At 51.2% G+C, this 24,302-nt stretch overlaps 1 protein-coding gene across 17 annotated transcripts in view; it reads left to right on the top strand.

The window, feature by feature from the left end:
- RASGEF1A (RasGEF domain family member 1A) overlaps positions 1–24,302 on the top strand; it is a 176,690-nt gene that overhangs the window by 136,873 nt on the left and 15,515 nt on the right. Inside the window, exons 1-4 of one of the 17 annotated variants that reach the window (XM_042241061.2) lie at positions 769–886; positions 975–1,138; positions 6,293–6,339; positions 16,121–16,302. The exons of 5 other annotated variants lie outside the window; for them this stretch is intronic. Coding sequence is in view for 5 of the 12 variants with exons in the window: in XM_042241055.2 (XP_042096989.1) it covers positions 869–886; positions 6,293–6,339; positions 8,663–8,798 (201 nt within the window). In the remaining 7 variants the exon portion in view is untranslated. Of the gene's footprint in view, positions 1–768; positions 887–974; positions 1,139–1,229; positions 1,253–6,292; positions 6,340–8,662; positions 8,799–13,627; positions 15,829–16,120; positions 16,303–24,302 lie in introns of those variants that run through there. 11 more of the 17 variants (XM_042241056.2, XM_042241062.2, XM_042241055.2 and 8 more) reach the window with 11 other exon arrangements.

Raw genomic sequence — 24,302 nt, 5'->3', positions numbered from 1 at the left:
CCTCCCACAAAAGCAGCTGCTGTGTCCCCTGTGTTCACTCAAGGAAACAGGACAGAGTTCCGTGGGACGCTCGAGGCCAGAGCTGTGTGGAGTGAGAACCCCGTGAGGGGAGGCATTCAAGCCAAGCGCTGGCCAAACACCTGCCGTAGCTCTGTAGTGGACATCTAAGATGAGGTGAGGCTGGGGAGGGTGAAGAGAGGCTCGAGGGAGGGTACGGGGGCGCAGGGGGCTCTCCGTGAGCTGGATCTCACCAACACGACCGTTCCCACCCCGCGCGAAGCGCCTACCAGCACGGCGCCCCTTCGCCTAGTGCCAGAGCCCGTCCGGAGCGCCCAGCGCCGACACCCTGCTGTGGCCTCTGTACTGACGCCACGACCCGCTCCCCCTGCACTCCTGGCGCCCCCAAACCCCGCGCCGGGCCTGTGAGCCCGGCCCACGCTGGGCCGGTCCCCCGCCCCAACCCCTGCACCTTCCCCACGCCCTCCCGCAGCGCCCCGCCCCGCCCCTGCCACGCCCCCTGCGCCACGCCCATTCGAACCCGGGCCGGGCGCCGGCCCCTGCCACGTGGTCCGCTCGGCCCCACCCAAGTCCCCTGCTACCCCTGGGCCCCCTACCTCGGCCCCACCCAGACCCCTAGCTTTCCGGCCCTGCCCCTCCCCGGGCGCCCGCCGCCCCTCGGCCCCGCCCCGGGCGCCCGCCGCCCCTCGGCCCCGCCCCTGGCCCGGCCCCGCCCCGCGGGAGGAGGCGGGCGTGGGGAAGTCCGCGGGCGGGGCCGGGGTTTGGAGCCGCCTGGGCGCTCGGGCAGAGAGGCAGCCGCACCCGAGACGCCCGCGGCGCCGGGGGACAGCGCTGGCAGCGGGTAGCCAGGATGTTTCTGGAGCCCCAGGTAGGGCTGCGGCGCGTGGCAGGTGCGGGGCGGCGGGTGGCGGAGGCGGTGACGCGGACGCGCTCGCAGGGCAACCCCTTGATTGCAGGAGGACCGCGGGGCTAGGAATTCCTGCGCCGCCGAGCTGCGGAAGCGGGGCTGACCTCCCGGCAAGGAGTGCGGCCACCCGGAGGACATCTTCAGCCAGGCCTGGAAGAAGCTTGCCCTTGGGAGCCACTCCCTCTGTGGGTCCCCGCGGGCAACTGCTGCCAGGTGGGCTGTGCCCAGGGCTCAGAACGGATAGGCAGCCGAGGCTGCCACTGCCTTGCCTGGCCCTGCTTGCGGAGGCCAGTGTTAGTCTACAGCTGAGCGGCACCTGCACAGCTGGTACGGACCCCTGTGGGGCGGATAGCGCTGGGGAGGCAGGTGACAGCAACCCAGCAGCAGGGCCGGCGGGAGAGTGGCTGCCCTAGGCCTGGCACAGTCAGGCGTGTAAGAGACAAGACCGCAGTGCATCCTTTTCCCGACTTGAGGGGCACAGAACCACCTGTTTGCCCTGGAGGAGACAGGGGGACTGTAACGAGGTGGGCACGTGGGAGGTGTGTACATGTGTATGTGTGATGTGTGGGTGAGAGTGAGATTATGTGAAAACCGTGGGATGTTTAAATATGGGATGTGTGTGAGAGAGAGGGAGAAGCATAGAGTGGGGCAGGACACAGACACCTGTGTATTTAAGGGCAGTGAGCCTCAGGCTAGGGCTTTGAGGGATGTGGGCCCCACGATGAGGGGCAGCTTCTTTTCTATAGGAAGGAGGCTGAGAACCTGTCATGGAATTAATCCTGAGCATGAGGCAGTGTTACATTTCCATGGCTGTTTATTACAGTTCTTCCTTTGAGATGATCGGGTGATGTGATTCAGGTGCTGCTCTTTAAGCCCTCTCAGCCTGGAGCTCATCAGTGTAGACCCAGAACCTCAGGGGCCAAGAAGGGGGCTGCAACCGGGACTAATCAGGCCTGGCTGTGCCCAAGAAGCAGGACTCATTCGTTCTTTCATGTAGTCATTACTCATTTATTGAGCCCCTGCTATGTGCAGGCACTGTGGATTCAGCAGGGAACCAGATACAAACCACAGCTCCTGTCCTCATGGCTCACCTTCTAGCAAGAGAGACAAGGGGAGAAAAAATGCACAATCAATAAATGAGATATGGAATGTTACATGGTGATAAGTGTTAAAAGAGAAAAAGTAAATGAATAGAAAATATCAAGGGTACATCAGGCAGGATAATTTAGATTATCAGCAGTAGCTGAACCACCCCCAAAGCCAGGGGCGGATAACAGCACAGTGTAATTTCCACTCATTGGCTTGTCCATGAGGGGTTGGCAGAGCCCCACCCCGAGCCTTCCTCTCTCAAGGACCTGGGCTGACAGGTCCCATGGCAGAGGGGGAGTGAGGCCCTTGCACCGACATTTCAGTGCCCCACTTCACCATGCCACACGTCACTTCCACTCACTGTTCTTGAGCCAGATGAGTCACATGGCCCCACTCAATCTCACTAGGACCAGCAGTGACAGTTCTCCTCAGCCTGGCGACATGTCCAGCGTGTTTGGTGCCCAGCGCATTGACCACCAGTGTGGGGCTGCCTTGGGTAGGGCAGTCCAGGGAGCCTTTCACCTGAGGACCTGCTGGACGAGAGGCAGGGAGATAGTCGCAGGGGGCGGGCAGCAGTGCCTGCCAGGATGTCAGGCCAAGCTTGGAAGTGGAAGCTGCCCGTGTGTTCAGGCACCAGACTGGAAGCCGGTGTCAGGGGCAGGGCTGGTGAGGCTGAGAGGATAGTCTGGCCAGCGCAAGGGGCTCAGGGGCTCAGCTGAGGGAGTGGAGGAGGAGGGAAGGCCCGATTTGATCACACTCTGAAGGTAAAGCGAGAGGCCCTGTTGATGGTGGAAATGTGGGGTGCAGATGGAGAAGAGGCAGCAGCTTGAGGAAGGAGTGGTGGGGAAGGATGCAGGTGGGGGCGCAGAGGAGCGAGAGCAGTTTGACACCCCCTGGGGCAATTCACCTGGCACTCGCGGGCAGTATGGAGTCCAGGGAGGGTCTGGCCCGGGAGCTGATGCGGAGCCCCAGCTTGCTCCATCCTGCGGGCTCTTGCCGCCTCTTGGCCATGCTGCCTACACTTGTACCTGCCGGTTCAGGACAGCCCGCCCAGGCGCCACGCCCCCATCTCGCTGGGCCTGCCTGCCGCTGGGGTTGGGGGAGCCTCGCGTGAGTTCCACCAGGGGAGGCAAGGTGAATGGAGGGAGCCAGAGCATCCTGTGTCGACCTGGCTGCCTTCTGAGGTGCTGGGGCACTGGGAACAGTCTCATAACCACCAAGACCGGGCCCACAGTGGTGCAGGGTCTGCACAGGCTGGGCCGTCTAGGACAGCCGCGTGGGGTATCGGCTTTGGTGTGGGTAGGATTTGACCAGGGAGATGGAGCTGAGGTACCTGTGGAAGCCACCTGCACCCTCCACTCCTCTGGGCTCCTTGGGAGTCTCCTCTGGGGAGTTGCAAGTAAGTGAGCAGAAAAGGGCTGGTCTCTCAGGGCTCTGGTGTGAGACCTGTTATGTCTCCCTGTTATTCCTTCTCCTGACCCGCTGGAAACCCCCTGGTTTGGAGTTTCCTTGGAAGCCCACCTCAAGTCCTCCCTGACGTCTCCCTACAGAGTTATACCCCCCACCGCACCCCGTGCCCCCTCAGCACCCAGCACAGACATCTGATCCCGCGTCTCTCACTCACGCTGCGGGGGGCGTTACTGCTGCCTCTGCTGGCCGACAGGGTGCTCTGTGGGCTCCTCCAGTCCCAGGTGTGTGGCACAGGTCACAGGACCTCAGGGATGTTTGTCAGCTGAATAAGTGGGGGAAGGAAGAAGCAGACACAAGGGCTGGAGCGGCCCGCGGAGACTGCCCAGTTCTGCTTCCTTGTTTTACACATGGGGAGGCTGAGGCCCACAGGGCCTGCGGCTGGCCTGAGTTCAGCCAGGGGTCAGAGCTGGCCCCTTGACCACGATGTCCACTGTCCCAGCTTCTGGGCTGGCTGGAGCCCTGTGGGTTCCAGGACAAGGGGAGCCTGGAGGCAGACAGAATGGAGAGTCCTAGGTGATGGGTCAGGTGAGAGCATGTGGATGATGGCCTCTACTGGGGTTCTCCACTTCTTCCCTGCTGGAGCCCTGCTGCCCCCAAGGGCTCTGGCCCCGTGGCCTCAGGGCGGTTGGTGGGCCATGGGGTTTCTTTGGCAAACCCACTGCCCTGTGTCTCAGCCTCCAGTGGAACCACCCCACCCTCACTGTCCTGCTCACCCACGCCTGCCTGGCTGGGGCCAAGCCCACGGCATTTCCCAAAGGTCAGTGTGGCTGCCGCACGAGCCGCCCCTTGCCCATGGCAAGTGTGAGTCAGAGGCCCTGGGAGCCAGCTCTCCGGTCTCCTCTAACCCTCACAAGGTCGCTGTGCCAGTGACCCAAGGGGAGGCTGAGGCTCCACGATGTAAGGCAGCACCGTGAGCAGACCAGGCGTTCATCCTAGGGCTGGCTGACCCCGGAGCCTGGACCCCCTGCACATACCAGGCGCCTGTGCAGCATCCTTAGAAGAGGGAAGCGAGTTCCCAGGGGTGCCCAGCCGAGAGGGCAACATGGAGGGCTGTCAGGGGTATGTGGCCAGGAAAGGGGGCTGCGAGTCGGGTGGCTGATGTGGGTGGCAGAGCGGGCCCGTTGGGAATGTGTCCCTGGCCAGCGAAGAGCTGGGAAGCCCTAGGGCATGCACACACGCCCACACACGCAGATTCCTGGCTCACACATACCCTCTTCTCTTTCGCCACCGCAGTGAAAACACACATTCCACATGGACTGAGTCGGGATGTTCCCTGAGGAGGGTGATAGGTAAAATATTGATCTTTAAAAAAAAAAAATGTGTGTTAGGTAATTGATAATTAAACTCTTATTAGTTTGAACAGATTTTCAGTTGGGCTCCCTGGAAAACCAAGTATGATTTAATTCATTTCTAATGTATCTTTTAAAAACTTTCTGATCTTTCTGTGTTTTCTAAAAGGTACACAGCAGCTTTCAATAATAGCAATTGTCCTTGGCTTCATCTTCACTTTAATGAAGAGGCCTCTGACGTTTTGCTGTGAAGTCTGAAATTGACCCTAAATTTCAAACAGATATTCTTCATCATGAGATACACTTAATTCCCATGTTAAGTGCCAAGAGTGTACACCAAGAATGGATATTCATCTGAGGCTTTCCTATATCTGGCAAAATCATCAAATTCCTTTCCTCCTTGGACCTATTAATGTGTTGACTTATTAGCTTTTCTGAGCTAAATCATCCTGTTCCTGGAATAAATCCCACAGGGTCAGGCAATTGTGCTCTGAAATGCTGCTGAGTTCATTCAGCTGATATGTTGCTTGGGGTGTTTTTCATCTATATTCATAGGTGAGAATTTATTCGTACTTTTCTATTAGGGTAGATATTTGTCACATTTATAAATCATGGTTATGTTAGCTTCATAAAATGAATAGGAAAGGTTTTCAATATGAATTGTGTAGTTGAAATAGTTTAAATATATAAAATTATCGGACTCTCTAAGGCTTGAAATAATTCATTTTGGAAACTGGCTCAGCCGGGGCTTGCTTTTATTTTTCCCTGAGGTTTTAGTTGGCTGTGAAGTTACTTAATTTGTACTATGGTTATTGGTCCTTTTGGGTTCTAAATATTTTCAGCCTATTTTGGTTATTTATATTTTCTAGGTAATATCCCAGTTCAAAATGCTTTCGGGCCTTTTAGCACGAATTTATATCATCTGTCCTTTTAAGGTTTCTTCTCCACATTAGCTTCTCTTTTTCATCTGTCTTTGCGTTTCTTCCTCTCTCCATTCTTTGCTTCCCTCTCTCCCGTTCTGCTAGCTTCCTTCCTTTCTTCCATCCTTTTGTTGATGAGAATTGCCAAAGGTTTATCTTTAAAATTTTCACTTTCAAAAGAAAACCAGCTCTTGGGTGTACAGCAAGTCCTACTGTCTTCCTTTCCTTAAATCCACTAATTTCTCATTTAGTAATTCCTGCCTCCAGTTTGCTCTGCTGAATGTCTGTTTTGTTTAGAAGCTCTTTTTTTAGATTTTTGAATCAAGTGCTTAATTTGTTTTCATTCCCCACCCCCCGTTTATTTAAAATATATTGAAATCTATGAATTTTTCTCTGAGTACAGCTTTGGCCATATTGAATTTCACGGGATTTCTTCTAAGGGTTATTTTTCTGATGTGTCTATAATTGGAGTTTTGATTGCTACTTGAACACAAACATGACTTAGGGAAGCTTCTTATTAAATGGGTGAAATTTTTTTTTGGTTTATCGTTTATTAATATCCAGACGTTTCATTCTGTCGCCTGTACGTTTCCATTTAGGAACTCCATCCGGGTTTCATTGGTCGTTTGATGTGTGAGCAATGTGGGTGAGTACTTTTGGACAGAAGGACATACCTTGCTGTTTTTAGGGCATAATATTTCACATATTTTTCTCTTTATGCTTCCATCCCCACGTCCTCAGAGAATGCCCTGCAGTATTTTCATTCCATTCTACCACGCATCTCTTTGGGTCTGAGTCGCGGTGTCAGGAATTGTAGAAAGTTCTAGTTGGTTGTCCTGCCTGTTTCTGGTCCACGAAGAGCCCTATGCACTGTGCTTGGGCGCCGGGCCCATTTCCTGGGCACAGCGGGGCAAGCATGTTCTCGGCAGTGTGCCTTTCACTTTCAACCCTTGGCAGAAAGAACCCGCCTGCAGGCTGAAGCAGCGGGCTGTTCCTGGCTCTGCTTGGCCAGACTGTGTGACCTCAGGCTGTCCTTGGCCTCCTGGGCTGCACCTCATCCCAGCAGTGGTCAGTAACGCCTTGGGGGCCGCTGTGGGGATGTAGGATGGCCCAGTAGGTAGAAACCTTCTGTGAGTGTCACCTACTGGCAGTGGCACTGCCGGCTGTTTCAGCTCAGGCCTGGATCTGGCCGCCCAGCACGGGGCCCCTCGGGTGCACAGACACACCTGGCCCTCAGATCCTGCCCTGGCACCCCACAGTGCTGCACTCACTGGCCCCTCCATGCACTCCGCAAGCAGGTGGCTCTGGGCCAGGCCTTGTCCATCTCTCAGGGACCCTGGACGTCTCCCTCCACCTGCCTTCGCCTTGCACCTGCCCTCCCTTCTCTGGAGCCTGCGCTGAATCCTGGGTTTCATAGCAGATCACGGTGGTCACACTCACCGGGGTTCACCACTTTGGAGCTGTAAGGCCTGGGGCTAATGACTTAAACCCTTGGGGCTTTGTTCCCTGTCTGGAAAATGGGATGACAGCTGCTGTGCCAGCCATGTATGCAGAGCGGCGAGTGGGCACGTGCAGTACCCTGGCGAGGAGTGGAGACAGCTGTGCTGCTGGTGCTCCTGGGGGCCGGCCAGTTCTAGACACTAGGGGGCGCAGGTCAGGCACGGGGCAGGAAAGCTGCTTGTGTGCATAGGGACTGGGAGATGTTTCTGTTTGAGGGTCAGGACTTGTGTCCAGGTCGTTTCTGAGAGGCCGTGGCCACTGGACAGGCTGTGCTGTCCAGGCCCAGTAGGGAGCTGGGTGCCTGCTGCCCTCCACCCTGAGGCTGGCACACACAAACCTCCAGCCCCTGCAGAGCGGCAGGATCCCAGGGGTGCCACTCTGGGTGTCTGCCAGGAGGATGACAATTCAGGCGAAGGAAATGGATTTTTATTTGTTTTTAAACACAAAGGAAAATCGTTGCTCAGCCTAATTAGATGTCATTTAAAAATGAAAGAACTGTACGTTCTCCCCCTTCCCCACACTCCCAGACAGCCTGCAGGGTGGAATAGAGGCCAGTGTCTACTCAGGCCTGAGTGTGGCTTCTCTCTCCAGCCCCTCCAGCCCTAGGGGCCCAGCCTCCCTGTCTCTCAAGGACCCTCAGCTCTGACCCAGTTCCCTGTTGTCCTGCTGGCTCACAGCCATGCCCATGCTGCTCCTCGGGGTCCTGCCTGTGTGGGGTGCTGGGGGAGCCTTGGTCAGATGTCCCCTTCTGGAACCTGAGGTCCTGACAGGAGGCAGATTTTTGCAGACTTTTTTTTTGCCCCAGATTTTGCTTCACATACTAAGCACCAATCTTAAGTGGACGTCCTGTAGAGGAAGGAGATCCCAGGGGTGGGATTTCAGTGGAGGTGAGGGGCTGCACAACGCCTTCCTTGGTGGCGCTTTGAGGACAGGAGTGCCTCCCGAGTCTATCTCACCTTCCTCCCCCTTCTGTCTGAGGCTGTGCCCAGCTCAGCCTCCAGGAATCTGAGTCACCTGCCCACGTGCAGGAGTGCACCGTGACCCTTGTGGAATCTGAGGCCAGAGGTGGGATGGGGAGGCCCTGGGCACCATCCTTCTGCCCTGGGGGCCCTGAGTGGGAGGTTGGCATGCCAGCAGCCCACCCTCCAGGAAAAGGGCAAGGATTCTCTGAAATCCTACCTGCTCCTCCCTGGGCCTCTCAAGGCTCAATAATGGGATGGTTATTGGTGGACAATGACATTTTGTCCCTTGAGCAGCCACCAGAAGAAGCTGACTGGGCAGAAAGGGAACGAAGGAGTAGGAGGAAACCCGGACTCGGCAGAATCAGTATTTAGGAGGGTGAAGAGGAGATGGCAAGATTCCTTTAGTCAATTCAAATAGGATTTGGTAATAGGAAAGAATTCAGAAGGAGAAGAAAAAAATGAATCATGCATCTGTAACAAAGCTTTAATTGTTGGCATCTCTCCGAGGCCGGGCCTTTGTGGAGAAGGCGCCGAGGTGCTGCGTGGCTCCGTTCCCATGGCAGCCACCTCCTGGCTGGAGTCCGGCCCACAGCCCTCCACCAGCCTCAGGGACTGCCCTGGCTGGCCCAGAGGGTGCACCGAGGTAAATACGGCTCTTCTTCCTGGCATTTGTGAATATGATTTCTTGAAGCTTGGTTTCTGTGAAAAACACCACCCCTCGCCCTCATTCCCCGCCAGATCCATCAGGCTGGGAGGATGGGAGCTGCACAGAGCTGCACAGCACCCTGCCTGCAAGGCTGGGCCAGCCATGCCCTCCTGAGGGCTTCCCTGCTGGGAGGGCCATGGGGGTACAGGGGTGAGGACCAATGAAGCCTCTGCACAGAGGCATGTCACCCCTACCACTCTCCACCCCAGGTAGAGCAGCCACCTCAAAGGTAGAGCCAGTTCTTTTATTTAAATTATTTTTTTTTCCAAAAAAGTTTGGCCATGCTGCAAGGCTTATAGGATCTTAGTTCCCTGACCAGGGATTGAACAGTGCCCTCAGCAGTGAAAGCACTGAATCCTAACCACTGGACACCAGGGAAGTCCCTAGAGTCAGTTCGGAGCCCCACATGCCAGGACAGGGCAGCATGGCCAGGCCAGTGGGTCTGCTGGCCCAGAAGGAGAGGCGGCTTCCCCCTGCTTTCTCCCTGTCCACATCAGGGGCCCAGCGGCTATCCGGAGTGTATGTCCAGAGGGGAGAGGGCTCCAGGGAGGGGTCAGGAGAGGGGCAGTGCCAGCCCCCATAACTGTGTCTGGAAAGGCGGTGGGGACCCTGGAGGACAACTGTCCCTGGGGCCTACAAGTGTCCTCCAGTTCTGACTCCACCGAAACCAACCTGTACTAAGCCTGTCCCATGCATAGTGGCCTCAGGTCACACTCAGTACCATCTGTGAGGCCTCTGCTGGAGGTGCCAGCTTATAGGGGAGGTTGCTAGCTCCCAGCTCAGGGCTGGCCAGGTATCACTCCCAGCCTGCTGGACCCCCAGCCTATTTTTGCAGCCAGACCCTGAGTTTTTTTAGTATATGGTCCTGGCAGACAAGACTAGGGTTGCAGGAGCTTAAGAGACACATTTGAGCTCAAAGGTAGGAAGATCTGAAAACCAGGATTTGGGGAGGGGAAGAACCAGCCCCAAGAGAGAGCTGTCTGCCTACTTGTGTCTGAATTCAGGCTGGCAGCTGCTCTCCTGACCTTCTCTTCTTCCTCTTCTGGAGGACTGATCTCCTTTTAACCCATAATATCACATCCTTATCTGTATAGTCACTGCATCCCAGCCACAGCCTGCCCCAAGGGGCTCAGTGGGGACAGAGACCCAGTTTCCTTCACTGGTAGGTCTCCAAGGTGTGGGCGGGTCCTTGGTAACACTTGTGAATGAATGAATGAACGAGTGAACGGTCAGTTGGTCAAGGAGTGAGGGCTCTGTGGAGCACCCACCTCTTACCCACCTCCAGCGCGAATGACATCAGAGAACCAGACAGTGAGCCCTAGAAGGGTGAAGGGCTCCATTTGGCAGATGTAGGAGGCCCAGCCTCAGCTGCCCCAAGGTTCCCAGCAGAGGTCCCTGGGCCAAGCAGCCAGCATGGATCTTTCCTTAACTGTGGCTTCTGAGTGCTGATGGGGCTACTGCCCTGCTCCCACCAAGCCTGGGTGTTTCTGGAACTGGGATGAAACCAGAGACAGCCGCACGTATGCAGTCATTCTGAAATCTCTGCCGAAGTTTGCCCTCTTGGTTGAATGGTCCTCCAAGATGGGGGGCCAGGGCTGGCACCCAGTTTACCCCCAGGAGCACTTGCTCTCGCTCTCCTCCAGTCAACAGAGGGGAGACTGGCAAGATGTGTAATTTTCAGTTGCTAATTGTGATGCCCTGCAGCTTGCTGAGCTAAAAATAGTCTCCATTTTGTTGAGTAGGTTAAAAAATAGAAGCCCATGTGCTGCCTCCAAAAAAGCACCCCTTGCAAAGCCTGGCAGAGGCAGGGGGCTGTGGCGCCCCTCCTCCCCCTCCCAGCAGCTCCCTGGGGGCTCATGCAAGATGGGCCCTCAGGGCCATTTTTGTCCCCGTTTTCCAGGAAGCTGGGATGCTTAACTTGGCATCCATGGATGAGCTTCCGGGAGCCTGTCAGCCCCTGAAATTTTATGCAAAGGTCATGGGAAGGTGCACTTATCCATGTGCTCAGGGCGAGGGCCTCAGTGTTCATCTGATGCTCAGAGGGTCAAGCCCTGGCCAGGCACAATGATGAGCTGGAATGACAGTCTCCAGATGGAGCAGGGAAGTGGGGCAGGCAGGCCTGGGCACACCTACTCACCACCACCTGCCTGGGCAGCCTTGTACAAGTCATTGGCACCCTTATCTAAGAAATGAGCATCTCCACACTGCCCCTGGTGGGTTGGGGGAATTGGACTGGATGAGATGTAACACCCAGCACCTGGCTGGGCTCCCAACTCCCAGTGATAAACATCTCAAGTACAAAAGGTTCGGATTCCCTGGTGGTCCAGTGGTTAGAATGCTGCGCTTCTACTGCAGGGGCATAGGCCCAATCCCTGGTCGGGGAACTAAGATCCCATATGGGGCATGGCCACACACACAAAAAGTAAATTAAAGAGAATATATAGAAGGTTAATCAAAGAAAGCTTATCCCTGCCTCTCCATTTAGAAACTTCTGGAACTGCAGACTCCAGGATTGAACTGTACCCTGGGAATCTGGCCTAGACAGCTCCTCCTCTTCAGAGCTGAATGGAGGCCTGACATTGTTCTGTCCAGCTGTACAGGAGTCTGTCCCCTCCCTGGGCTGTTGACCTCCCTCTTAGCTGGGCAGAGCTGGTGGACAGTTATTCTTGGAGCCACCCTCTGACTCCTCCCTCTGGGGCTGAGAAACGTGTGTCATGCAGACCCCCCTGGGGTGGGGGCCATGCATGCCCATTGGGCAGTGCCTTCCCTTTCCTGGGATGCATCCTGAGAGCAGAGTTAGGAACAGGTAACTGGGCATCAGAGGCCAGGAGGCTGGAGGACCCCTGAGAGCCCACAGGTGGGGTCCTTCCCCAGTGGCTCCTGAAGGTTGAGGTCCCTGCCCCACCTCTTGCCCCAAGTCCCTTCCTGCCCTGCCCTTCCACCCTACCTTCCTGTCCAGAGCTTGGGGCATCGAGCCAGGGGGCTGACTAGTGCCCCACAGGCCCTGCTCCTGAGCAGGGACCATCGCCTCCCAGGGCTGGGAGGCAAGAAGTGAGGCAGGAGCAGACCTCAGGTGTGGGAACACCTCCAGGAGGGTGTGCAAGGTTGCCCCAGACAGTCAGGAGCATGCACAACCCTGCACATGGATGCTGCAGTAACTGGATGTTTGTCTAGAGTCAAGCGTCACTTACATTCTTTAGCCAAGTATATTTAAGTAAATTGTTTGTGATAGCTTCAGCTGTGGAAGTCTTTTACGAGACCACTGGGCAGGGTTAGGCCTCCCCCAGGCCTTGTTCGGTCTCTCATACCAGAAGCAGGAAAAGCACCTGGGAAAGGCCTTTACCCAGGCCTGGACGAGGGTGCAAGTGGAGGATGTGAAGATGCGCGAAGGAGTAGCCATGGGCTCATCCGGGTACACGGAGCGGGCTCTGGCTGTCTTAGTAAGGCCAGTAGCGCTGGGCCTCTGCCACAGCTGCGGCTCCCAGAGGTGCAGGGTCTCTGAAGGCCCTCGTGGGCACAGCTGGAGTGTGTGAGTGGAAGGACTGTGCCTCAGGTCACAAAAACTGTGCACATGTGGGTGTCTGGCTTTTGCATGTGTGTGGCCAGCAGCAGATAGCCTCCTCCTGGACTCCCCTGTACCAGGGCCGCATTAGAAGGCATGTAGCAGTGAGTGGACCCCAGATCTCTAGCTAAAGTCTCTTGAAGACGTTGCAAAAGGGAATTTCATTCATAATCTTCTGCGGAAGAGTCCTAAAACCCCTCTTTTCCCACCTTTGCCGGCATCTCTCACAGCACAGGGGCTGCCCGAGGTCTCCTCTTACTCCCCGACTGTGCCTCCCTCACCTCCTGGCCCTCAGTCCAGCAATTTCTATGTCCTTGATGCTTTGGTGCGCTGTGTTCTTAGAAGGTGTGCATGCGTGTGTGTGTGTGTGTGTGTGTGTGTGTGTGTGCGTGCGCATGTGCAGGGCAGCTGCACATACTCAGAAGCTAAGCTTTTTGGCTGAGTCCCTAAAAAGGGCCTTCGACCCGATTGCCCCCTGGACTGTAGCCCACCATGGTCCTCTGTCCCTGGGATTTCTTTAGGCAAGAGTTCTGGAATGGGTTGCCATTTCCTACTCCAGGGTATCTTTCTGACCCAGGGATGAGCCTCTGCTTATACCCTGTGGGAAGGATCCCGTGTTCAGAGTCCTTGGCCTGGCTGAGCAGTACTCAGGGATGGCGTTTACTTTCTGAGCTATGACACCCCTGGTGTGTGAGCTCTTGTTCTAGGCTGAAGACAGGTTCCTTGTGGTTCTCCCCTCCTGTACACCCACACCGGGAAGTTTGGGGACCAGTATCTTGTCTGACAAACACGGCCAGGGCTCACACAGATGGAGTATCTTGCCCCAAACCAGCACCTGGAGGGAGGCCTGGACCCAGCTCGAGGGGTGTCGGCTCCTAAGCCCTGGCCCTCAGGGCACTTAGGAGCCGCTGGGTCTCATTCAGATGTGGGGAGTCGGGGCAGGGGTGTGTGGAAACCAGAAGAATAGCTGCCCTTCTCTGAACTCAGCCTCCCTAGAGATGGAGGCAAGGCTAAGGTGCGAGCGCTTTACTGGGGAGCTGGGCCCGGGACACAGGAGGGAGGAAGGAGAGCAGCCAGATAACGGCGCTGAGTTCTGATGGTCAGCCTTACTGCAGTCTTTGGAGGCTCTGTGAAGCCTGTGATCTGAGTCTGCCCGGGGTTTTCACCTGGCTCCGTGCGGCCGGACGGCTGGTTGTGCGCATGCGCACACCCACACGGGCCGCGGTGGAGTCACAGGGTCTCCCTGCCCGCTCCCAGCCCACCTTCGGCACCCACTGGTGCCCGCAGTGCCACCACCTGGCTGATCACTGAAATGCAGGGCGTTGAGTCCCAGCCCAGGCCTGCCGGGTCTTGCCCTCACTTTCCCTGAACGCGCTTGTCCCTTTGAAAGTTGAAGCCTCCAGGGGACAAGAGCAGCTCTGCCCTCGGTGCTGCTCATCCCTCTGCCGCTGCTCTGCCCTGCTGGTGGCTGTCAGGCTGCAGGTCAGGGGTGGTGGCGGGCGGTGCTGGGCCACGTGGCTGCCACCGAGGCAAGGCACAGATGCGAGTGGCCCACAACGGCCCCGGTACCGCTCCCAGGGACGTGTTTTCCCAGCTAGCCTTCATCCCTACCCAGCGAGGGAGGGGGCGCAAGAAACTCTAGGCCCATTTTACAGCCGAGGAAACTGAGGTTTAGAGCGGCTCAGAATTTTCCCTACGGTGTGGAGACCCTGTCTCCTGACTCCAGCCTGGACTCTCACCGGCTCCCAGTACTGAAACCGCAGGAGAGGACTCAGCAGGTGTGTGTGCGCGAAGGTCACAGGTGAGGGTGCAGGCGGGGGGTGTTAAAGGAATGTAGTTTCTAGGAGGCCGCGGGCTGGGCTGGACCGTGGTGAAGGGGTAGCTGGTGTCTGGCTCTGGGCGGCAGCAGGAAATGGAGCCTGGGGGGCCAGGACAGCCTGCGGTCAGGCAGTGGGGCAGCCCAGGAGGGGTGGAAAGGGACAGGGCAACAGTACAGCCTCAGGAAGCCCTTGTGCCCCCTTGCTTGGCCCACCCGGCCCTCCTGACCTACAGCCAGCCTGCTGGACACTGCTGGTGGCTGCCTATCCAGGCAGTAGCAGAGGGCCCCTCAGGCTCAGCCTTTGCCCGACCGGACCTCTCTGCCCGCTCCCAGCCCACCCTCGGCACCCACAGTGCTGCTCTGCCCGTGCAGGGGCACCTGGCACCCTCTGAGGCTTGGCCACGGGGACTCTGGGCCCAGTTAAAGGGAGGACCCTGTTCCTCCATAGTGCCGGTGGAGAGTCGGGTAAACCCATGTGTGAGACAGACAAGTGCTGACACACGGCAGCTGCCTCTGCACTCAGTGCCAGTTCGCTCCCGAGCTGGCAGAAGTGCCCGCTCCCCCCTGCTCCTGGGCCTGCCCTCGTGCCCACCTGCGCCTATGCGGGAGGTGGGAAACTTGAGGGCCTGGCTTCCAAGAACCAGTGAATCAGTTTCACCGGCCTGACTGTGAGTCGATTGCATCTATAATTAGAAGGTGCTGGCCTTCCTGCCAGAACAGAGGAAGAGCTGTAAGGAGTCAGAGGAGGCAGTGCAAGTCCGTCTCCCACTCCCCTTAAAAGGCCTGCTGCCTTGTCCAGACCAGTATGAGCTGACTAGGGCCAGAGGTGCAGATCCCTGGGAGCTCCATCATTGTCCCCCCAACCCTAGCTCCGTCTTCCCCCTGCCTCATTCTGGCCTCTGGAGGCTTCCAGAGAGCTCCACCAGTGTCTGAGTCTGCAGCCTTGAAGCAGGTGTGGCTGTAGGCAGGAGCAGCGGAGGCAGGAGAGAGGCTCTGTGTACTTGTTGCTTTGCCCTTTTCACCTGGAAAGCCTTGAAAAACACTAGTGCCCAGGCTGTACCCCCTGCCAGTTAGAATTGTTGCGGTGGAAACTGGGCAAAGTGGTTTTCTAAATTCTCCAGGTGATTGTTATGCAGCCACCAGAGGCACTGACCTAGGTGAAGCTGCTCTCATCACCTGGAGGCTAAAACTTTCAAACGGACAAGCACATCCAGGGAAGATGGGGGCATGACCTGGCAGGCCTGGGCTGGGACACAGTGCCCTGCATTTCAATGATCAGCCAGGTGGTGGTGCTGTGGGTTGGGCCACACCAGGTGCAGCAGCTGCTACTGTTTAGTTGCCAAGTTGTGTTGGCCTCTTGCGACCCCATGGACTATAGCCTACCAGACTGCTCTGTCCATGGAATTCTCCAGGCAAGAATACTGGAGTGGGTTGCCATTTCCTTATCCAGGGGATCTTCCCGACCCAGGGATCGAACCAAAGTCTCCTGATTGGCAGGTGGATTCTTTACCACTGAGTTACCAGGAAAGCCCACACTAGGAGCAGCAAAGCTTTCTAAAGGAGAGGATCTGAAACTTCAGAGAACAGTGAGTTCTGACTCAGGGGAAGGTGCACTGCCGCCGCCGCCAAGTTCTTGGTGGTGCTGACCCTGCGGCTCCAGCTTTGCGTTTGTTTTAGAGCATCCCTGCAGGGTCTGACTCCCCGGGGGCCTGTGTGTCTAGAGTGGCCTGTGTGGGGCATGGAGCAGGTACCTGTGTGAGAGTTTGCTCCTCAGGTGGGAGGTGGTACCGCGTTCTTGTGCACAGTCCTTTACCCCAGTGAGCACACTCCGTCCTCCCAGCATACCTCTGAAACAGTGTTCCCTGTGCCCATTTACAGATGAGGTCATTAAGGCTCCGCGAGGTTGAGGGTCCTGATAAAGCCACAAGAGGCTGATCCGGGCACAGACGCAGGCCTGCCATCTTTGCTGCCATCCTGGCTCTGCTGCAGTCGCCCCCATCTTGAACTCGTCTCTGTGTCTTCCAGCATCTCCATGCCTTCATCATCATCACCTACTGAAGGTTTATCAGACTTGTCAATGGCAGCTCTGAAGCCCCCACTGTATCTGCTTCCTCGGATTATCTGCTGTGTGACCCTGGACAGTTACGTGGCCTCTCTGTGCCTTGTCCTCACTGGCAGCATGCAGAGAGTGACGTTTGCTCACTTGGGGTTATTGTGAGGATGAATGAGATGATTCCGCTCCAGCAATAGTGTCACTGGTGGCACATACAAAGTACTCAGTTTTAGCTACTGTTATTTCATTAAAAAAATTTTTTATTTGAGTATAGAGAAGGCAATGGCACCCCACTCCAGTACTCTTGCCTAGAAAATCCCATGGACAGAGGAGCCTGGTGGGCTGCATGGGGTCGCAACTGAGCGACTTCACTTTCACTTTTCACTTTCATGCATTGGAGAAGGAAATGGCAACCCACCCCAGTGTTCTTGCCTGGAGAATCCCAGGGATGGCGGAGCCTGGTGGGCTGCCGTCTATGGGGTCGCACAGAGTTGGACACGACTGAAGTGACTTAGCAGCAGCATAGTTGACTTACAAGGTTGTATTAGTTTCTGCTGTACAGCAAAGTGAATCAGTTATGCATATACCTACATCCACTCTTTTTTAAAGATTCGTTTCCCATATAGATCATTACTTAGTATTGAGTTCTCTGTGCTACATAGTACATCCTTATTAGTTATCTATTTTACATACAGTAGTGTGTATATAGGGCTTCCCAGGAAGCACTAGTGATAAAGAACCCTCTTGCCAATACAGGGGATGTAAGAGAGGCTGGTTCGATCCCTGTGTCAGGAAGATCCCTTAGAGGAGGGCATGGCAACCCACTCCAAGTATGTACATGTCAGTCCCAACCTCCCAATTTATTCCTCCCTTTTCTTCCCCCACCCCCCGCCCCCGGTAGCCATAAATTTGTTTTCTACATCTGTTATTTTTTTCCTTACCATTTGTACCATTTTTAAAGATTACACTAATATAAGTGATACATAGTATTTGTCTGTCTCTGACTTCACTCAGTATGACAGTCTCTGTGTGGCTGCAAATGGCATTAGTTCATTTTTTTTTTCTGGCTGAATTATATTCCATTGTGTGTACACACACCACGTCTTCTTTATCTGTCCCTCTGCCAATGGACATTTAGGTTGCTTTCATGTCTTGGCTGTTGTAAATAGTGCTGCAGTGAACATTGGGATACATGTGTCTTTTTGAATTACGGTTTTCTCTGAATATATGCCCAGGAGAGGGATTGCTGGATCATATAGTAGAGCTGCATCTGGTTATTTAGGGAACCTCCTTACTGTTCTACATAATGGTTGCACCAATTTACATTTCCATCAACAGTGTAGGAGGGCTCCCTTTTCTCCACATCCTCTCCAGCACTTTTTTTTTCTTTTTTTTTTCCTCCTGTGTCTGTTGGTTTTCCAGCTCCAAACCCAACTTTCCACTGAGTTTGGCGACCAGGCTTTGGCGATTACCATTCTGGACAGCTGGTTTCCTATCAGGTTCTACCAGCAGGGGTCACTGTAGGGAAGCTAGCCGCCAGGGCAGCTCTCTGTTCTTCCATATCCCGCACCAGCGGTTCCCGCCTCCAGCACTTTTGATGATGGCCATTCTGATTGGTGTGAGGTGATACCTCACTGTAGTTTTGATTTTCATTTCTCTAATAATTAGTGATGTTGAGCATCTTTTCATGTGCTTTTTGGCCATCTATATGTCTTCTTTGGAGAAATGTCTATTTAGATCTTCTGGCCACTTTCCGATTGAGTTATTTTTTGTTATTGAGCTGCGTGAGCTGTTTGTGTATTTTGGAGATTGATCCCTTGTTGGTAGCTTTGTACACAGATATTGTCCCCCATTCTGTGGATTGTTTTTTCGTTTTGTTTATGGTTTCCTTTGCTGTGCAAAAGCTTTTAAGTTTTATTAGGTCCCATTTATTTATTTTTGTTTTTATTTTCATTACTCTAGGAGGTGGATCCAAAAAGATTTTGTTGCTATTTATGTGAGAGAGTGTCCTGCCTGTGTTTTTCTCAAAGAGTTTTATAGTATCTAGTCTTATATTTAGGTCTTTAATCTATCTTGAGTTTATTTTTGTGTTTCGTGTTAGAGAGGGTTCTAATTTCATTCTTTTATACACAGTTATCTAGTTTTCCCAGAACTACTTACTGAAGAGACTGTCTTTTCTTCTTTGTATACTCTTGCCTCCTTTGTCATAAATTAGTTGACCATAGGTATGTGGGTTTATCTCTGGACTGTCTATCCTGTTCCATTGACTTATATTTCTGTTTCTGTGCCAGTACCATACTGTTTTGATTAATGTAGCTTTGTAATATAGTCTGAAGTCAGGGAGCCTAATTCCTCCAGCTCTGTTTTTCTTTTTCAAGATGGCTTTGGCTATTTGAGGTCATTTGTGTTTCAACTGAACTGAACTGTGTTTCCTTACAAATTGTAATGTTTTTGTTCTAATTCTGTGAAAAATTCCGTTGGTAATTTGATAGGGATTGCATTAAATCTGTGGATTGCTTTGGGTAGTAGTCTCATTTTCACAATATTGATTCTTCCAATCCAAGAACATGGATATCTCTCCATCTGTTTGTATCATCTTTGACTTCTTTCATCAGCATCTTACAGTTTTCTGAGTACAGGTCTTTTGCCCCCTTAGGTAGGTTTATTCCTAGACATTTTATTCTTTTGGATGCAGTGGTAAATTGGATTGTTTTCTTAATTTCTCTTTCTGATCTTTCATTGTTGCTATATAGGAATGCAAGATATTTCTGTGTATTAATTTAGTATCCTGCAACTTTACCAAACTCATTGATAAACTGTAGTAGTTTTCTGGTTAATGTCTTTAGGATTTTCTATGTATAGTATCATGTCATCTGCAAACATTGACAGTTTTACTTCTTTTCCAATTTGTTTCCTTTTATTATTATTTTTTCCTGATTGCCATGACTAGAACTTCAAAAACTGTATTGAATAAAAGTGATGAGAGTGGACATCCTTGTCTTGTTCCTGATCTTAGAGGAAGTGCTTTCAGGTTTTCAGTTAAGAATGATGTTAGCTGCAGCTTGACGTATATCTTTTTTATGGTGAGGAAGTTTCCTTCTGTGCCCAATTTCTGGAGTTTTTGTCATAAATGGGTGTTGAATTTTGTCAAAAGCTTTTTCTTCATCTATTGAGATGATCATATCGTTTTTATTCCTCAGTTTGTTAATTGTGTTATCACATTGGCTGATTTGCGTATATTGAAGAATCCTTGCATCCTTGGGATAAATCCCACTTGATCATGGTGTATGGTCCTTTTAATGTGCTGTTGGATTTGGTTTGCTAGTATTTCGTTGAGGATTTTTGTGTCTATGTTCATCAGTGATATTGGCCTATAATTTTCTTTCTTTGTGGTATCTTTGTTTTTGGTATCAAGGTGATGTTGGCCTTATAGACTGAGCTTGGGAATGTTTTATCCTGTGTGATTTTGGGGAAGAGTTTCAGAAAGATAGGTTTTAACTCTTCTCTAAATATTGGATAGAATTCGCCTATGAAGCCATCTTGTCCTAGACTTTTGTTTGAAAGTTTTTTAATCACTTTCAGTGTTAGTACTTGTGATTGGTCTGCACATGATTTCTGTTTATTCCCGATTTGGTGTTCGACGGTTGTGCCTTTCCGAGAATTTGTCTATTTCCTCTAGATTTTTCTTTTTATTGGCATATAGTTGTTTGTAGTTGTCTCTTATGATCTCTTTGTATTTCTGTGGTGTCCACTGTAACTTCTCTTTTTTCATATCTCATTATTGATTTCAGCCCTTTCCCTTTCTTTCTTGATGAATCTGGCTAAAGGTTTATTAGTTTTGTCTATGTTTTCACAGAACCAGTTTTTTTTTTAACTTCATTGATCTTTTCGATTGCTTTCTTCATCTCTGTTTCATTTATTTCTGCCCTGCTCTCCATGATGTCTTTCCTTCTACTAACTTTGGGTTTTGTTTGTTCTTTCTCTCGTTGCTTTAGATGTAAGGTTAGGTGGTTTATTTGAGATTCTTCTTGTTTTGTGAGGTAAGTTCGTATCACTGTAAACGTCCCTCTTAGAAATGCATAATATTTGGATCATCATGTTTTTGTTGTCATATGTTTCTTGGTGTTTCTGATTTCCTCTTTGATTTTTTCCATTGGTTGTTCTGTAACATGTTGTTTAGCCTCAACGTGTTTGTGTGTTTTTACTATTTCTTTCCCGCAATTTATTTATAATCTCATAGTTTTGTGGTCGGAAAAGACGCGTGATATTATTTCGGTTTTCTTAAATTTACCTAGGCTTGATTTGTGGCCCAAGGTGTGATCTATCCTGAAGAATGTCCCATGTGCACTTGAGGAGAAAGTGTATTCTGCTTCTTTCAGGTGGAATGCCCTATAAATTTCAAGGAAGTCCATCTTGTCTAATGTGTCATGTAAGACTTCTTTCCTTACTGATTTCATGTCTTGATGATCTGTCCATTGGTTTAAGTGGGATGTTAAAGCCCCCGTTATTGTTGTGTTACTGTTGATCTCCTCTTTTGTGGCTGTTGCCATGTAAATTGTATATTGAAGTGCTCCTGTGTTGGGTGCTATATATTTACAGTTGGTATATCTTTCTCTTTGATCGATCTCTTTTTCATTGTGTAGCATCCTTCTTTGTCGCTTGTCTATTTATTCGTTTTTGGCATTGCTGTCTTCTTTGCTCTGCAGGCTTCTCCCTGGTTGTGGCGAGTGGGGGCTGCTCTCTAGATGCAGTGCAAGGGCTTCTCATTGCAGCGGCTTCTGTCTGTGTGGAGCACAGCCTCTGGGGCACGCAGGCGCTGACAGATGTGTCTCATGGGCTCAGTGGTTGCGCTTCCTGGGCTCCAGAGCAGACTGAGTGGTAGTGGCACCCAGACTTAGTTGCTCTGCGGCGTTTGGGATCTTTCTGGCCCAGGTATCAAACCCGCATCTCCTGCATTGGCAGGTGACTCTTTACCAGTGGATCATCAGGGAAGCCTCTACTAGTTGTTTCAGCTCAGTGCAGTCGCTCAGGCGTGTCTGTCTCTTTGCGGCCCCATGAATCACAGCACACCAGGCCTCCCTGTCCATCACCAACTCCCGGAGTTCACGCAGACTCACGTCCATTGAGTCTGTGATGCCATCCAGCCATCTCATCCTCTGTCGTCCCCTTCTCCTCCTACCCTCAATCCCTCCCAGCATCAAAGTCTTTTCCAATGAGTCAACTCTTCACATGAGGTGGCCAAAGTACTGGAGTTTCAGCTTTAGCATCATTCCTTCCAAAGAAATCCCAGGGCTGATCTCCTTCAGAATGGACTGGTTGGATCTCCTTGCAGTCCAAGGGACTCTCAAGAGTCTTCTCCAACACCGCAGTTCAAAAGCATCAATTCTTCGGTGCTCAGCCTTCTTCACAGTCTATACATGACCACTAGAAAAACCATAGCCTTGACTAGATGGACCTTAGTCAGCAAAGTAATGTCTCTGCTTTTGAATGTGCTATCTAGGTTGGTCATAACTTTTCTTCCAAGGAGTAAACTTCTTTTAATTTCATGGCTGCAGTCACCATCTGCAGTGATTTTGGAGCCCAAAAAAATAAACTCTGACGCTGTTTCCACTGTTTCCCCATCTATTTCCCGTGAAGTGATGGGACCAGATGCCATGATCTTCGTTGTCTGAATGTTGAGCTTTAAGCCAACTTTTCGCTCTCCACTTTCACTTTCATCAAGAGGCTTTTAGTTCTTCTTCACTTTCTGCCATAAGGGTGGTGTAATCTGCATATCTGAGGTTATTGATATTTCTCCCGGCAATCTTGATTCCAGCTTGTGTTTCTTCCAGCCCAGCGTTTCTCATGATGTACTCTGCATACAAGTTAAATAATCAGGGTGACAATATACAGCTTTGACATACTCCTTTTCCTATTTGGAACCAGTTCATTGTTCCATGTCCACTTCTAACTGTTGCTTCCTGACCTGCATACAGATTTCTCAAGAGGCAGGTTAGGTGGTCTGGTATTCCCATCTCTTTCAGAATTTTCCACAGTTTATTGTGATCCACACAGTCAAAGGCTTTGGCATAGTCAATAAAACAGAAATAGATGTTTTTCTGGAACTCTCTTGATTTTTCCATGATCCAACGGATGTTGGCAATTTGATCTCTGGTTCCTCTGCCTTTTCTAAAACCAGCTTGAACATCAGGAAGTTCATGGGTCACGTATTGCTGAAGCCTGGCTTGGAGAATTTTGAGCGTTACTTTACTAGCATGTGAGATGAGTGCAACTGTGCGGTAGTTTGAGCATTCTTTGGCATTGCTTTTCTTTGGGATTGGAATGAAAACTGATCTTTTCCAGTCCTGTGGCCACTGCTGAGTTTTCCAAATTTGCTGGCATATTGAGTGCAGCACTTTCACAATGTCATTTTTTAGATTTGAAATAGCTCAACTGGAATTCCATCACCTCCACTAGCTTTGTTCGTAGGGATGCTTCCTAAGGCCCACTTGACTTCACATTCCAGGATGTCTGGCTCTAGATGAATGATCACACCATTGTGATTATCTGGGTCGTGAAGATCTTTTTTGTACAGTTCTTCTGTGTATTCTTGCCACCTCTTCTTAATATCTTCTGCTTCTGTTAGGTCCATACCATTTCTGTCCTTTATCGAGCCCATCTTTGCATGAAATGTTCCCTTGGTATCTCTAACTTTCTTGAAGAGATCGCTAGTCTTTCCTATTCTGTTCTTTCCTCTATTTCTTTGCACTGATTGCTGAAGAAGGCTTTCTTATCTCTTTTTGCTATTCTTTGGAACTCTGCATTCAGATGCTTATATCTTTCCTTTTCTCCTTTGCTTTTCGCTTCTCTTCTTTTCACAGCTATTTCTAAGGCCTCCCCAGACAGCCATTTTGCTTTTTTGCATTTCTTTTCCATGGGGATGGTCTTGATCCCTGTCTCCTATACAATGTCACGAACCTCATTCCATAATTCATCAGGCACTCTATCTATCAGATCTAGGCCCTTAAACCTATTTCTCACTTCTACTGTATAATCATAAAGGATTTGATTTAAGTCATACCTGAATGGTCTAGCGGTTTAATAAAGTCTACTTTGTCTGATACGAGTATTGCTACTCCAGTATTCTTTAGATTTCACTTTGCATGGAATATCTTTTCCATTCCCTCATTTTCTGTCTGTATATGTCCCTAGATCTGAAGTGGGTCTCTTGTAGACAGCATATATAGTGGTCTCGTGTTTGCATCCAATCAGCCAATCTGTGTCTTTTGGTTGGAGCATTTAATCCATTTATATTTAAGGTAATTATTGATATGTATGATTCTTGATCTGTATTATTCCATTGATATTTAAGGTGATTATTGATATGTATGATTTATTGTTTTGGATTTGTTTTTTTTTTAAGTCTTTTTTTCTTCCCTTCTTTTGTTCTTTTCTTTTGTGATTCAGTGACTATTTTTAGTGTTGTGTTTTGGTAGCTTTTTCTTTTTTGTGTATATATCTATTGTAGCTTTTTTAGTTTGCATTTCCCACTGAGAGAAGTTCCTTTATCATTTGTTGTAAAGCTGTTTGATGGCACTGAATTCTCTTAGATTTTGCTTGTCGTAAAGCTTTTGATTTTTCTGTTGAATCTGAATGAGAGCCTTGCTGGGTAGAGTATTCTTGGTTGTAGGTTTTCCCCTTTCATCACTTTAAATATATTGTGTTACTCCCTTTTGGCCTGCAGAGTTTCTGCTGAAAAACCAGCTGATAACCTTATGGGGATTCCCTTGTATGTTATCTGTTGCTTTTCCTTTTTTGCTTTCAATACTTTTTCTTTGTATTTAATTTTTGTCAGTTTGATTACTGTGTGTTTCAGCATGTTCCTCCTTGGTTTTATCCTGTATGGGCCTCTCTACACGTTCTGGACTTGGGTGACTGTTTCCTCTCCCATGTTAGGGAAGTCTTTCTAATCTCTTCAAATATTTTCTCAGGCCCTTTATCTTTGTCTTCTTCTTCTGGGATCCATCT

This window comes from Ovis aries, chromosome 25 (genome assembly GCF_016772045.2).
Source record: "Ovis aries strain OAR_USU_Benz2616 breed Rambouillet chromosome 25, ARS-UI_Ramb_v3.0, whole genome shotgun sequence".
Taxonomy (NCBI): domain Eukaryota; kingdom Metazoa; phylum Chordata; class Mammalia; order Artiodactyla; family Bovidae; genus Ovis; species Ovis aries.
The sequence above is the reverse complement of the archived record's forward strand: the minus strand, read 5'-3'. Positions and strand labels throughout refer to the sequence as shown.